Raw genomic sequence first — 15,326 nt, 5'->3', positions numbered from 1 at the left:
AAGATTTCCCCAAAGGATATTGCTTGTCAAAAATCCCAGAAGGTAAAGTGGAAAATGGTCTGTGATCCAATATATTTGGGAAATATTATGCCTCTCCTGGAAAACAAGTTAGAAGCCAATAAACCTAACCAGTGTTATAATTCTGTTTCCTGAATGGTCTTGACTAAGACACCTCTCAAGTGCTTCTATTATTATCCTCAGGGTGCACCTGGGAACTCACAGATGACTGGCAAGGCCCTCAGTCAATCCTCATGAACAGCATCTCTTACAACTCGGCTTCTGTCAAGTGTGGATAACAGTCTGAAGTTACATGTCTGACAGCAGGAAGAGTGATTCTGTTACCAACATCAAAACGACTGGGCAGGACACACAGCTCCTTTATTTCTGCAAAGAGGTGGATTAAGGGCAGAGACAGGCCAGGACAAAGATCCCACTCAGGAAACCAATCTAGGTCTGTTTCCTCAAAGACAGTCAATCAAGGCCCCACAGCTCTCCTCTGCAGAAGTCACAGTCATGTTAGCTTAGACATCTTTCAAAGCAGATGGTACCAGGCACTTGCCTTAGTCACAACAAAATCTCAAGCATCTGCAGAAGTTTGGCTTTAAGTTCTGTAACTTCTTGGTGACCCCTTCAAGGAAAACAGAGCAAATGTACCCCTAATTAGTCAACTTCCTCTTTTGAGTTGTTAACTGCAAGTCAATTAAGTGTTGGGGAATGTCTACCAAAAATGATGATTTTGGTTTTGGACATATGAATCTTATTTCTTTTTGACAATAATTACATAATTGGGCCAGTTGTCTGTTAAGAGAATGCTAAGTTCACAATCATAAAATTAACCTCGTCAAGAATCTCCTCTGAGGAGAGCCTACAATAATATGCAAGGCACCACGACTCTTCAGAAGCATGCAATCTCATAAGGGGCTACGAGGGCACAAGGACAGGATACTAAAAGTAAAAGGAAAGAAGGAAAGAAACGGAAGGAGGGAAGTGCAGAAAGAAGGAAAAAGAATCAATTCTCACTTTCATTACTGCAGCACCTGGGAAGGTACCTGCAGAGAATTCAATGTTTGTCTCAACAAATGTGCTATTTACCTTTAAAATGTTCACATATAATGCAAACAAACAGGTGAACACTTCACAAATGTCTAATCAAACAGTACTTCTTGGTGTATAATTTAGTTTACAAAAAGATTTATGAAAAAAAAATACACCATTGCAAAGTAAAAATAAATCATTTTAATAGACACATTTTCACTTCTGTTAATTCACCACTGATTTCTTCTACACATGCGCACTGGTCTAGTTTGACTCACTTTGTATTTATTTCTTTTCTAACATGGAATAATCTTTTAACAAGAGATGGTTGAGATGAATGGGGTATTTTAAAAATGCACAAAGTACCTTGCCCTCAAAGAGCTTTATCAACTTGACCATTTTCAAGGCAGTTCAAATCTCTCATTTGGAGGGGCAAAGAGGCGTGGACCTCCTTAAGCCCACGGGTTCTATGCATTCGTAGCACAACTTGGCTAATGATGAAGACTCAGTGACGAGCAAATCTCCTGCGAATGGCCTTGCAAGAGTGCAACAAAGTCAGCCGAGTCATGAAAACCTTCCTAATGGTGTAGTGTGTTCCAGGATTCTTCTGATTCTTGAGGGAATGTCAGTCCTTGTGCACGGTCTTTATTACAGGCCTCTTACCGACAGCTTTCACTTTCTCCTCCAGCCATCTCTCTAGTGAGGTGGTTTACTCTATCAATACTGAGTCAAAAGCATGCAGATGTCTCATTCCACAATCGAAGCTGGTGGTGGCCTTCTCATTTCCTGCCGAAGGGATCAGACCACACCTTCAACCCTATAGGAAGAAACACGAATACCTCAAGATATATTATAAATGTCCCAGCACCCCTCAAATCCAAACTAACAAAATGACATCCATGGCACTGAGTAGTGCGACTCCCATGGGGTCTGAGAGCGAGAGCCAGTTGCTGGAACCCAGGTGTGAAATGACTGGGAAGCCACCCAGTCACACGGCAGCCACAAGGGGCATCAAAACAGCTCAGAAATCGCCCCATAACAGGAAGATACAGATCTGGCCTAGTTAAAAAATAAATAAAGAATGTTGCCACAGATTATGAGAGTTTTGGTTAATAAGCAGGAAACCTCTCATTCTCAGCCAACTTGGATCATCTTAAAGGACTGACCTACTCAGCCATGAAGGGAGCTTTTTTGGGCTTTTGCATAAAGCCCAATCCCACATCAATTAAAATAGCTCACAAGTAAATGCGATTTTCCTGTGAGGGCAGGGTTTAAATAGGTACTTGGTAAATACTTCTGCAAAACAGCTACTCATGCTTCCTGTTTAACTGTATACTTGTTACATTCTTATGCTTATTTATCAGATGCAACAGAGGGACCCCCAAACTTGCAATAAGTATTCTGCAGTGAAATCTGAAAATGAAGTCTTAGATAACAGCTATAAAAAAAAATGGCAACTATTATGAAATAAGTACCAAAATCACAATCTAGTTTCTACACCTTCTCGCCCCTCCATGGCAAAGCCCACACAAACCACACAGCACAAGGGGGACCAGGGGGACCAGGGGACTGGTTTTTCTTTAGTTTACCTGGTGGCTGCACATCTTCTTGAACAATACCAGCCCGATTTATGGCCTGTTCCTTCTCTGAGAAACACAACAGAACAATTACTCTTAAGGAGGAGGAGAGGGAGAAATCTTTGTATTTATATCAGCCTATGACATGGGACAATTAGCAACAATATTTATGTGATATTAAATTCAGAGATGCTACTCAAGGCTTTTAGGTTGTGGAAGTAAGGTCCTATAATGCAAAAAGATGGGGTATTTTCAATTTAAAAAAAAAAAAAGCAAGCTCCCAACTTCAAAAGAAAAGCTCCCAACTAACATCTTTTTCCTGTGATCTCAGCAATTTGGAAAGGCAACAAAACAACAGAAAAAGAACAATTTTGAAAGAACTGGTGGGCGTGATATTACAAGCGGAAGGCTGCTGAAATGAAGGAACAAGTACAATTAACAAGAAAACGATGTCGTTTGTATGTCTAAAACGCACTCCACTGAAGGACTAGACGAAGAGCTAAATATGCTATGTTTTTGATAGGAAATAGAGCAGAAAATTAATCTTTGGGTGGGTGGCTTTGGTTTGGATAATTGAAGCTTCCCTAATTGATTGCAGGTGCTGTGCCAATTAGCAAGCGCGTTGTAGCTAGGCGGCGAAGCCGATCTCTTTGGAGATGTCCAACAGGCCAGGGCCAAGAGAAATTGGGCATTTTACGACTGTGGGCTTCAAGAGCTCTGACACATCTTTCTAAGTGGTTGAGAATAAACCCGAGGACTGTGACAACAAAAGACTTATTATTTTAAGTATCTTGACAAACAAATGGGAGCTTTTTAGAAGAAAGACTCGGGGAGCCAAAGAATGTTTACTACTAAATTATAGTAATTAAATGTTGTAATCAGACCTCTGTTTTAATCAGACAGACAAGCGTTTCTTTAGTCCACATTTAGCTCTTATTTAATATTAGGCTATTTTCTTTATTTTGGCCTCTGGATTCTCATAAAGTTACACAAGCATAAAGGTACAAGAAGCAGGGTTTTCCCCAGTCTTAAGATTCACTGAACTTGCTTCTAAGTGATGTGACAGAAAGCCAATCCTAAATGACCAGATAGTTTTATCAGCGCTAAGTATTGCTTTGGCAAATAAAACACTGGGCAATGGAGCTGATGGGGATCTTGGTATCCAGTTCTAAGAAGGACAGGGAGAAGACGCCAATTAGAGACAATGGCCTGGTTGCCTTCCCACCTCTCTGAAAGCAGCAGGTGGCTAACTAAGACCTTGTGAACCTAGATATGCCAAGAGACTTTTTCCGACACAAGTGGGTGATAAGGGGCCTCTAAGGTGTTAGGCTTTCTGAGATAACACAAAAGGTGTTCTCATTGCCTAGATGGCAACCCTTGTAGGACTGAGCCCGACCACATTGTCCATATGTAAGTCTCAAAGTATGGATGTCCCAAACATGCTTGAGAAAATGCCAACTCATAAAAGATCACACACACTGTCATCAGTCTTGCCAGGAACAAAACTGGATAATTTTCCAGATCTAAAAGGCCTATTCTCTGATATAATGAAATAGGGCAGAGATGCCTTTTGAAAGATAATTGTCAGAAGGTATTTGAGATGTACAAATTTAAGACAAGCAGTCACCCTGGTACACCGAAACATTCTTTAGCAGGTATTGCGACGCCAAACACGCTGGCAGACTGCCAAGCATGAGAGGAAGCCAACTTCGGGTGGCAGGGACAGAATATCTAATTGTGTTTTAACCTCTTATGATGCAATGGAGAATCAAGTGAAGAGAAAGGAATCCCTGTCTCCACACTTTCTTGCTAACTGCTAATGAGGCTGGAAAGAGGCCGAGGATTTGTTTTAAATAGACCATAATCTCTTTCTAATCCTTGTCCTAATGCAGACACCTCTGCAGTCTGGCCTGGACAGGCATTTCAACCAGTCCCTACCAAGCAATACCCAGGTATTAGCATCCTATCTACATCCGCTGGTTCTTTAATCCATTAATGTTTTATAAATACTCTGAGGCCAAAGCAGTCTTATGTAAATTCATGATTCCACACAAAGACACCTTATTTGTGAATGCAGAATATGCTAAAAGGAAGACAGAAACTCAAACTCGTTCTCTCAGGATTTAGCCAGTACAACTTGATGAGGTGGACAGATTTCTATTATCACTGGAGAAATCGCAAATTTATAAAAACCACAGGAAAAGGGCAATGGTGAAAGCCAGGGATTTAATGGCGTGGACAAATAAGCTAATTACTGACTTTAGTCATGAGCATGTTTCTATCCTGAGTGAAATGATTAAAAGCCAACTATGGGACTCTGGGTTGGAAAATCCCCCACTCTGGTGTCTCAGCAAGCCCGACTCTGCCCCCTGGTGCTAAGGCAGTGGTTTGATTTGTAGTTTTAATTGAGAATCTCTAGTCAAAGGGCCAAGCCCTATTATTAAAGTTGTTTACACATGCAGGTGGCTGATTTCATACAGTAGTAAGAGAATCCACCTAATAATTCTAAGTCTTTGAAAATGAAAACATATCCTTATATTAAATGTCCATATTAGAAAATAAATCTAGTGTGTGACTTGTTACTGTATTTAATGTTGACAGTCCTACAAACAAATGCAATATATTTAAGGGCCAATTCCCTCAGCAACCTGGGAGCCAATAGCTAGGGGTGCTCTAAGGGAAGAGTAGTGGGAAGAGATTAAAATTAAAAAGCAGACAGAAACAGGTACAAAATAAGACCTTGGCAATCTCTCTCCCCCCATCTTTTCCTGCCAATTATGAGTTGAAATAAAGCAACTCATAATGTGACATCACTGGAAAAAATGCTAAATTTGTATATGGATATGCATTAGATGCTAACATTGTTATCAATATTGAATTTCCTGGATTGGATGACTACTGTGATTAGGTAAGAGAAGGTCCCTGTTCTTAGAAAGGCTAAAGTGTTTAGGAACAAAAGCTCACACTGTCTTCAATTTTGTCTCACAGAGTTAAGCAAAACAGTAGCAGTAATTGTAATATATACGTAACTATAACTGTGTGTGTAAATACCTGTATGTGTGTGTGTATTACCTATAGGGGAGAAAGCAAATGCAGCAAATGTTAACTACTGGAGAGCCTCGGTCAAGGACAGAGGAACCTACTGTACTATTCTTGGATCTTTTCTGTCAGTTTGGAATTTTCTTATTAGGAAAAAAAAAAAAAAGCAAGAGCAAAACACACATATAATAAAGCCCAACAACAGTGTGACTGTTCCATGTTGATTAATTCAAAGTAATCCTTTAAAAATACAAATTTTTAGAAAAGATACTTTGTGTTCCCATTCTGCTGCAGTGTCTGGCACACACCCTGCTGCGGGGGAGTCCAGAACTGGAAGCAAGCGTGACCTGAAGCCAAGGGGAACCAAGTGGCCCTAACAGCAGGTGTGAACCACAAGCCAGGGACACACCACACCACAACAGCAGCAAATGAGAACAGAGGCTAACAGGACCCAAATGGCAGTACTAGCAAGTGTGAACCAGAGGCCAAGAGCCCAGATGGCCGCAAGAGCACCTGTGAGCCAGAGGCTGAGAAGAATCCACCCGCCACGATAGCTGTGTGAACTAGCTGGGTGAAGGGAGCCAAAGGGCCACCTGAATTACCGGCTCCTTCTACAGTGTGAACTATGGGGGGGGGGGGGCGGGCTTCGCAACACCAGCGAGAATCCAAAGCTGGAGTCTGTGTCCGCTGGTTATAAGGTAAGAGGAATGAAGAGCACTTTCTAAGCCCTAGCGTGTGATGGGAAACGCCCTTGCAAGGCAAGAAGATTTCCACATCAATGGATTTCCTGCACCTTGTTCTGAAACAGGGCAGCAGGGTACAACCCGGGAATGGGACTGACTCTGGAACATTTTTCATTGTCTCAAAGACACTGTGACAAGGCATTAGCAGCCAAGGGTGGGGGAGTTGGGGTCTGGTGTCCACTCAGCAATTAACATGCTGGGTGACCTTGAATGAGTCACCTAAATGAAGGAATGGATGAGTTAAAGCTTCTTCTGGTAAAAAAAAAAAAAAAAAAAAAAACACCAACCCTGATTTTATGCTTATGCACATCTAATTAAGATTAAAAATGAACATGGTCATGAAAATGATTTTTCATTCTCAGTTTACCAGCTGGTCTCAATGCCTAAAATGCATGTTCTTTCTAAAAGGCCATGTTCAGAATCACCGCCTGGTTCTAGAATTCAAACAAATTAGGCTTCTAGTTCAGCCATCTGCACCCTTCCCTAAAAGTGCTCTTTAGACAAACCACACTATGCAACAGGATGAAAGCTGAAAGCAACGTCCAGGGCTCCTGCCAGAGAACAGCAAGACTGGAACCACACTTCTGGTTTGGGATCACTGACCCCCAAGGCCAACTGCCACCTCCCCAGTGCTCACCGCAGTACTTGAGTATCACCTACAGAACCCACCATGTTCTTCATGCAACACTGGGCAAAGTCTTGCTGAGTTAATGAAAGAGCTGCGGATGACACTGAACGTCAACATGAAGTCCTGGAAGGCACGCTGTGACAGTGGCTGCTGATTAGCAAACACGGAAAAGCTCCTTGGCTTTACTTTACCCAAGTACTCTTTTGCTTCTTTTCTGCTTATTCCAGCAGTGAGCTTGGAACATTCCTGTCCCCATGCTCCAACTGGACCCACCAAAGGATCCAAAGAGACCTGATGTTCCAGCTCATGGCTGGGGCTTGTTCTCTGCAAGCTCTGGCTTCAAATCCTGTTTTTCACTAGTAATCCAGTTTTCAGGTACTGGGCTCCTGCCCTGACCTTCCAAGAACTGTGGCCTTCTCCTCATACGCCCCAACCCTGAGGAACAGAGGGAGCTAGTAGAAGAGGTGGCCAAGACAGTTCTGTGCATGAGATTAGGAGTTCATACCCACTCCCCTCGAGGACTGTCTCTGTCCAGTACCTTCCCTGACCCAGTCTCTCCTGGCTCCCCATCCCTCCCAGCGACAGTGGAGGTAAAACCATTCTCCCTAGATCAAGGTACCTTTCACATTTGGGCTAGGTAATCCTTTGCCACAGGGGACTGTCCTGTGCACTGCAGAAGGGTATTCTGGCTTCTATCCGGTAGATACCTGTAGTACACTCCCCCACTCCTCCCCTAGTTGAGAGGACCAAGATGTCTCTCCATAGGGTCAAACGTCCTCGGGGACAAAATCATTCCCAGTTGGAAACCACTTTTTGGTTTTTTTTTTTGGAACTGGGGACTGAACCGGGGGCATTTAACCACTGAGGCACATCCCCAGCCTTTTTTTCATATATTATTTAGAGACAGGGTTTCACTGAGTTGCTTAGGGCAACTTTAGTTGCTAAGATGCTGAGGCTGGCTTTGAACTAGCGATCCTCCTACCTCAGCCTCCCAAGCTGCTGGGATTACAGGTGTGCACCACGATGCTGGCTCTGAAACTTTCTAATGGGACCAAAGCAGACGCTTTGTCCCAAGTTCAATTCTACAGGATGTAAATAAACGGAAGCAGATTATGCAGACCCATATTTACCCCCAGTCAGGGGCATGCAGACAGGCTGGAAAGCAGAACATACAGAGGCCACTTCAGACCTGGCCGATGAAAGCAGCTACAAGGAAACTCGAGTGTGTACTAAATGCTCTGCCTCCAGAAATCAAATGCTGTAGCATCTGTAATGGGCCGAACATTTACATGGAGCTTTCGCCTTCAAATCACCAAGCTTTCAGCCTCCACTAATATTCTCCAGGGGCAGGGCTGGCCCTCTTCCATCTTCAAGATGATTCAGGTTTCCTGGAGAACAGAATGAGCCTCTAATGCTTAATATTTTCTCTCTGACAGATGGTTTCAGATGTATCAAAGTGCTAATCCTTGCTGAGGTATAGGTCTCAAGGAAGGAGAGTTTGGCTTTTAGAATGATAGGACTTGAATGATTAAGGAGGAAAATTACTCCCAGGATATTCACCATTGTCATGTGAGCAACCAGCTTAAAATGAAGGAAACCAGTGCAATCTGAAAAACGATTTGAGGGGAAAAAAAGAGAAAAAAAAAAACACTAAAAAACCAGGTTAGCAGCTTAGGTTTGAAATATTTCCACTCAAAAACATCTTTGGGAATGGAAATGAAGGGCAATAACAACACCTTTCAGCTCAGGATGAGGGGAGTTCGATCTGCCTCCCTGCTATATCACCATTCCCAGCCTGGGTGTACGGAAGAGGTTGTAACAGAAGCCTGGGTTAGAATATCTGCCTTGCCACTTACTGTGTGACCTTGGGCAAGTTATACAACCTCTCTGGGCCTCAGTTTCCCCATCTTTCTACCTCAAGGGAGGTTGTACAAATTAAATGATCCAACCTACACCTAATCTGACATAGCATATTAAACTTTGTGTTAACTATGAATGTGAATTAACATTAGGTTGACCTACTATGTGCAGACTGATTTCATATAGCTCATCACCTCTGAAGCTCCCAGAAGCTTACTACTGATGGTGCAGAGGCACTACAGAAGAGAAGGCTGAGGGTCTGAGAGGCCGAACCACTTGGTCGCAGTCACAAAGCTGCATGCTGCGGGGTTCGAACCTGGCTCTGCCCGACTCAGCCCAAGCTCTTTCCAAGACACCACGTGGAACCGACTGGTCGGGTGGGGGTGCAGGGGGCAGTGACTGGGGCCAGAGGTCACTCACGGTACTCCTCCAGCCTCATTAGGGGCCGGAAGTAGATGGGGTAGAAAGCGGCGCCGACCAGGGAGACGAAACCGCCGAAAATGAGCGCGGTGCGCAGGTTCCGGGACATGCTGCCCGGCGGGGTCTGCCCTGACCCGCGAGGGCACCCTCACCCTCGGAAGCCTCGCTCTGCCCGCCCAGGCCGCGACCCGGCTCGGAAGAGGCGGAGCGGCTTTCGCTTCCGGGCCTTGGGGCGGGGCGCGGGGTGGAGGCGGAGCTGGGGGGGCGGGGTCGGGGACGGGGTGGAGCCGGGGCGGGGCCTCGGGTGGGCGGGGACGGGGCGGGGCCTCGGGCCTGCCGCCGCCCTCCCTTCTTTGCCCGACTGCCCCTGGCGCGGGCCGAGCGCCAGGGCTGGGTTGCTGCCAGGGCTCTTGTCGAGCTTTATTCCCCCGCGGAATCTCACCGGCCCTCTTCCCTGCCGGGGGCCGGGCTCCGCTTTCCACCGCTCCACTCACCACCTGCAAATCTCACTCCCTCCACTACCAACCACGCCCTCTTGTCCTTCCCCACTTGTCTGTCATTTAGTGGACGTCTACCACGAGCTGGACCATCTCTACAGCTCTCTGGTTTAATCCTCAAGTCAGCAGGCTCAGTTTACCGGTGAGGGGACCATGGCTGCATGCACAGCTTCAGACAAGTCCCTGGGCTTCCCTGGGGGTCCCCTGCTCTCCCTGTTCCCTGTACTGAGATATCAGGATTCCTGAGGACGATAGGAGATAAATGGGGATCTGAAAAGGGCAGAGAGCCAGCAGCCAGTCCTAAGGATGAGACCATGGGGCTCTGGCTCATTGCCTTAGGTGGGGTCCACTGAGGACAGACTTCTGCTTCCTCTTCTGTGATTGCCATCCTCTGCACCTGTGCCCCTTTCAGATGGGCTGTATCTGAACACGACCTGCCCAAGGGGCCTTCGCCCAATCCTTTGTAGATAGACATGATGCCAGCAGCTGGGGCTGGAAAGCACAGGGGATATTTATCTTGACCCCATTATTTAGTCCAGAAAAGTGAACTGATTCGAGGATTAGACCAGCGAGCTGAGAGATCGTCCAGCTCATGGTAGACTTCACCATCTTTCCGAAATGGTGTGGAGATCTATAGTTTCTTCTTTCTTTAAAGTTTGGTAGTTGAATCAAGCTACCATTTACCATTGTAGCTCTGGAAGCCTATAAATCAGCTGTTTGATCTGTTGGCAGATTTATGGACTATTTGCTATGCCCCAAACACCAGGCAAAGTGCCATGGGGGACACAAGATGAATAAGATGTGACCCCTGCTTTCCAGGATGCTGCCACAGAACATATACATGAAAAGATAAATAATGATCAACACAGCCCATTGCCGATGAGTGATACAGGCCTGCGGGCTACGGAGTGCAGACGGGGAAGACAGATGATTGTGTAGTGAGGTGGCTGCTCCTCAGGCACCTGCGCGAGCTTGTTGGATGCGGAGAAAAGACTTCCAAGCAAAGAGGAAAGCTGTGACACATGCTTTACATCACATGACAGAAAACACCCAGGTGTAAGGGGCATTTGTCATTTTAGCACCCAGGATCCACCTCCCGTTTTCCCAATAATAGTGCCCCAATATCTTTTGGGAAACCACTCCCCTCACACTCCTGGTCTGCTCCTCCCACCCCCCACTGCCACCATCCTACTTCTTCCCGGGTCTGAAAGTTAAGCAAGTGCATTGCCAAGCCCAACCACTCTTCCTTGCCTGTGTGTAGGGAACAGACAGATGAGGATGGTGGGAACATTAGGTTAAGAGAATAATTTCATAAAATGGGCCCACTGTGCTGACCTCCACATGCTTTCTTTTTCAAGAAGCAATTTACCTGCAGCCCTGCCTGGACTCAGTGGGCAGGAGATGTCACATTCCTCAGCAAATTACTTGTTATCTACAGGAGAAATGCAGGCGCAAAGTAAGGTTGATAAGAGGAATCCAAGTTACCCTGAAGGAGACTTTTGTGACCAGATCCTGAAACTCTGGGAGAGAAGGATAGTAGTTTCTCCTAACCACAAACATCTTTAAGAATGTATGGTTAAGAATCCAATTAGAACGATTCAGCATGGGACCAGGTGACCAAGAGTTGCTACAACAGTGGGGACTTGAAAGTCTGATGGCACACCGCTGTCAGTCAAAAGTCAGGAGGTGGACCTGTGCAGGACTCTCTGGAAACTTCTCTGGGATCCCCAATGAAACTGGAGCACAGGAGAGGCACATTGACCCTCCTCTCTGAGAGGACCCACTCTTTCCCTTGAGTGTCCCCTTTCCCATTTCCTGATCCCTTCAATAAACTCCTTCCTATTATTCTGAGTGACATGTCTGAAATCTTTCTGACTTGATCCCAAGAATCAGAGTTTGAAGAGAGTTTTTGCTCTGCCTCAGTTTCTTGGGAGACCCCCAACTCCATAATACATGGATTGTTTGGCACAGGATGGAGGCCAATGCAGTTCATCTTCCTGGTCATACGACTCACATTAGCCAACCATACTCTATCCCAACTCTACTAGACAGCTGAACTTGACTTGAGGGCATGAGTCACAGTAGCTACAAGGGAATGAGGGCACAATTTAGGGACTAAGAATGAAATCGATACAACAGGAGAGCTGAGAGATGGACAGAAACCAGATGCTCATTTTGCACTTGGGCCAGCTGTACCTGAAACAGGCCACCCCTAGGCTGCTCAGATGAGCTGTCACATCCCCCTTTTATAGAAGCCAGTTGAAGTTGGGCTGTCTCTTTCCAACAGAAGATGAGATATCCATGGATGTGGTTCCACTTGATTCACACTTCCATGAGAATTCGAGGCAAAGGTTGCTCTATTGTCTAGACTGAGTCACTGAGAGCTGGAGAATGGAGCTCTTCCAGGGTTCAGAGATCAGGGATTCCTGATACCTCTGTGAGCAAGCTTGGCAGAGTAACCAATCAAGTGCCTCCCACCAACCAGTCAGAATGGAAGAGACCAGGATAGAGACCAGAGGCTGAGACAGGACATTGTGGTAGATGAGCCACCCCCTCTCAAGGTAATGTGGCAAGTGACTAGTGGCTTCTCTGTCTCCATCATAATGACCTGAAAGCATTAACTGTCCAGCAGAAATGAGTACCCCCTCTGTCATTAGAATCTTTCATTAGCCTTATCACACCAGAACACCGTTACTTACCACTTGCCTGCCACCAGATCCCCAAACGCAGCTTCCCTTCTTTGATCCCAATGTGCACAGGTTTATTTAGAATATCACACTCCCCTGGTTTTCCATCACCTCCATCCTATCAATTCCATCAGCAAGTAGTTCTTGTGTGCCTTCTCGGGGCAGAGCCCTGGAGTAGTTGATCTCTCACAAAGACAGCTCAGGAACATTCTCGAATTCTACAGTGGCTCCCTGAGCCCTATCCAGCGTGCCAGAGGCTCAGGTGTTGCGGGAGGCAGCAAAGAAAGCAGCAGTGTCTGCTGTCCACGTGGCATCCCAGCCTGGTGGAGGGAGAAGATGTGCCAGCCTAGTGACTGCTGCTTGGCCCTCTGCCTCACTGGGTAGCAGTTCCTGGTGTATTTTGGAGAATGACTCTTCAGGCCGGCCTTCCTAGTTGGCCAGCAAATCCGGCACTGAGGGCACTGCTCTTGCAGTAGAGTACTAGTGTCAGGACTTGCAGGACCCCTGCCCTGTACAGTCACTAGGATAATTGACTCCTTCAGAGCAGGAGGCTGGGGCATGTCGAAAGTGGCTTGCACAAGGTCACATGGCTTGTAAGTGGCAGAGTGAGGGTTCAAACCTGGTTGCAGAGACCAGTTCTTGACCACTTATCTAAACTACCTTGCACAGTCAGTGAGCCTGTGTTGTGGGGTATGGGCATGGCCCAACCAAGTCCTATTCATCTCTTTCTCCCAGAATTCAGACGACAGTGACACAAAAATAGGTGGCATTGTTACAGCGGATTAATCCCATTGCTAATGTTCTGATGAGCTTGTTGCCCTCTCCTGCCTGCCTAGGCCCTTGAAACCTCTTTTGCAGGGTGATTCTCCAGTGATCATGATGCTCTGCAGGACTCGCATGTGTTTCCAGTAAACTTTGTTTGAACTTAAGATGGTCAGAGCCAGTTTCTGTTTACGCCGCCAGGAGCCCTAACAGAGACAGAAATCAACACGATTACTTAGGACATATGGCACAGATGCTGGCTCGGGGCTTCTGAGCTGTGCTAATGTTTGGTAAAGCCAAAGGAAGTTTGGGTCTGGGGGAGGTACTTCTGTGTAGGGGGAGAGTTGGAGAGAAGATGTAAGTCAAATATGTCAGGCCCCCTAGGGTGCATATTTTCATCTCAATCACTGAAAAAAAAATTGGTTTGGGCTCCTACCCAGCACTTTCTCCTTCTTCCCTTGGATGTGAAGATTGAATGCTTGCAGGGAGCAGACCGCCGGTGGTGTCTTGCAAGGGGTGCAGACAGACATCAAAGTTAATCCGCTCTCTGATCTAAGCAAAATGGTGACGAGGGTTTCCTGGGACAGCAGATACACTAATTGTGGCACTGCAGCCCTGCAGATATATTTTTAGAATATTGTGGATTCCCAAGAAGAATCCTTCCTGGCTGTGGGAAAACAGCCTGGACGCTTCAGATACGGAACAGCAAGGTCTCATGCAAGACCCTCCAGGCCAGAGAATAAGAAATAGGGAAACTGCTTACCTGTTTTTATGGGGTGCTGTGGCTCCCTGAGTCTCTATTTATCTGTGAAAATATTTCCAGTTTAGACCATTTGTCTAGTTATTCTTCTTTTGCCTGCCTTTTCCATGTAAGAGATATCCCCAGGTGTCTGTCTTCACTAACCTCCTACCATGCTATGCACCCCCTAGCTTTAACTTGTGCCTTTAGGAGTCCAGAGAATTCAGACTCAGTTTTCTGCTGAATTCACATGAGTGACAGCTTCAGGTTCAAGACCACTTCCTCCTGCTCCTTCTTCCCCATCAGGTTTGATCCCAGCATGGTTGGTGGCCTTATCTGCTCTCCCTGGTCATGACTTCCTAACCATTCTTGTACACACCATCTTCTTCTATCACTAAATTATTCATTGGGTAGCTGTGTTAGTCTGTATTCTGCTGTTCTAACAAAATACCCGAGACTGAGGACTTGATAAAGAAAATAGATTCATTTACCTCATAGTTTGGAGACTAAAAATTCAGTTTAGGCTCCAGTGAGCGTCACAATGGTGAGAGGACCTGTTAAAAGTGACCACATAGTGAAACAAGAAGCCAGAAAGTGGAGAGAGGCAAGTCTCACTCTTTTACAACTATTACTAAACTCACTTCTCAAGAGTTATCAGTTCTTCCAAGGGCAATGTCTCCAATGACCATTCACCTCTTCAAACTTTCACTACCACCTAACATCACCACAATGAGGACCACGCTTCTATTTGACTCTTCGAGAAACATAGTTAAACCATATCTAAACCACAGCAGTAGCTAAAGTCATCTTTTGAAAACACAGACCTGTTCCATGACTGCCCTGCTCAGAAGACTTAAGCATCTCTCCAGGGTAGGATTCCCTCGGCATGGCTGCCAGGCTGCAGCCCACAGGTCATGAAGACTCCTGCTCCTCCATGCACCTCTGCTGAGTGCAATAGTACTTCTCCACAGCTAGGCGGCCATCTCTGGGCCTGGGCCACTGCTGACTGAGTAGGCATGGGCATCTGACCCACAACACTGTCCAAGGGCCTAACCTCGGGCTCCATGGAGAGTGGCCCATGCACTCGGAGTCTCCATCTTGGAATTTCACCTGGAAAGCCAGGGAGGAGGAGGAGGAGGAGGAGGCCGCAGGAGCAGAAGTTGGACAGATGCAGGGAGAGGAGGAGCAGTGTGCAGGGGCTGTGAGAGAGCCGGGTTATGAGTCAGCAGGAGCTGGGAGGGAAGAGCTCTCGTTGAGTTGATGGCGCGGGATTGTCTGGAAATAGCAGGAAGCAGAGAACGATGGAGGAGAATTAAAATGAAGATCCACAAATTCCTCC

The 15,326-nt window shown here is 46.1% G+C and overlaps 1 protein-coding gene across 2 annotated transcripts; it reads right to left on the bottom strand.

Annotated features, from left to right (window-relative positions):
- Positions 1 to 1,213: 1,213 nt before the first annotated feature.
- Smim20 (small integral membrane protein 20) lies at positions 1,214 to 9,532 on the bottom strand. 2 transcript variants are annotated; one of them, XM_078021163.1, is made up of 4 exons: positions 9,303 to 9,532; positions 8,583 to 8,629; positions 2,625 to 2,681; positions 1,214 to 1,852 (listed from the first exon to the last, which is right to left on the bottom strand). In XM_078021163.1, the coding sequence occupies exons 1-3, from the start codon at positions 9,409 to 9,411 to the stop codon at positions 2,664 to 2,666; spliced, it is 174 nt and encodes a 57-aa protein (XP_077877289.1). In that variant the 5' UTR covers positions 9,412 to 9,532; the 3' UTR covers positions 1,214 to 1,852; positions 2,625 to 2,663. The 2 variants fall into 2 exon arrangements, with proteins under 2 accessions (XP_077877289.1, XP_005318969.1); XM_005318912.5 differs by lacking the exon at positions 8,583 to 8,629 and having other exon boundaries at positions 9,303 to 9,524.
- Between the last annotated feature and the right edge of the window lie 5,794 nt (positions 9,533 to 15,326).

The sequence above is a fragment of the Ictidomys tridecemlineatus genome, chromosome 9 (genome assembly GCF_052094955.1).
Source record: "Ictidomys tridecemlineatus isolate mIctTri1 chromosome 9, mIctTri1.hap1, whole genome shotgun sequence".
NCBI classification, from domain to species: domain Eukaryota; kingdom Metazoa; phylum Chordata; class Mammalia; order Rodentia; family Sciuridae; genus Ictidomys; species Ictidomys tridecemlineatus.
Note: the sequence above shows the minus strand (reverse complement) of the source record. Positions and strands in the feature narration are given on the sequence as shown.

What these genes read in the sequence shown, in the direction of transcription:
- Smim20 (XM_005318912.5), bottom strand. Translation starts at nt 9,411, where the DNA reads ATGTCCCGGAACCTGCGCACCGCGCTCATTTTCGGCGGTTTCGTCTCC. An exon ending in AATGAGGCTGGAGGAGTACC is followed by an intron (nt 2,682 to 9,302) that starts GTGAGTGACCTC and finishes TGTGTTTCTCAG; the next exon opens with AGAAGGAACAGGCCATAAAT. An exon ending in AGAAGATGTGCAGCCACCAG is followed by an intron (nt 1,853 to 2,624) that starts GTAAACTAAAGA and finishes TTCTTCCTATAG; the next exon opens with GGTTGAAGGTGTGGTCTGAT.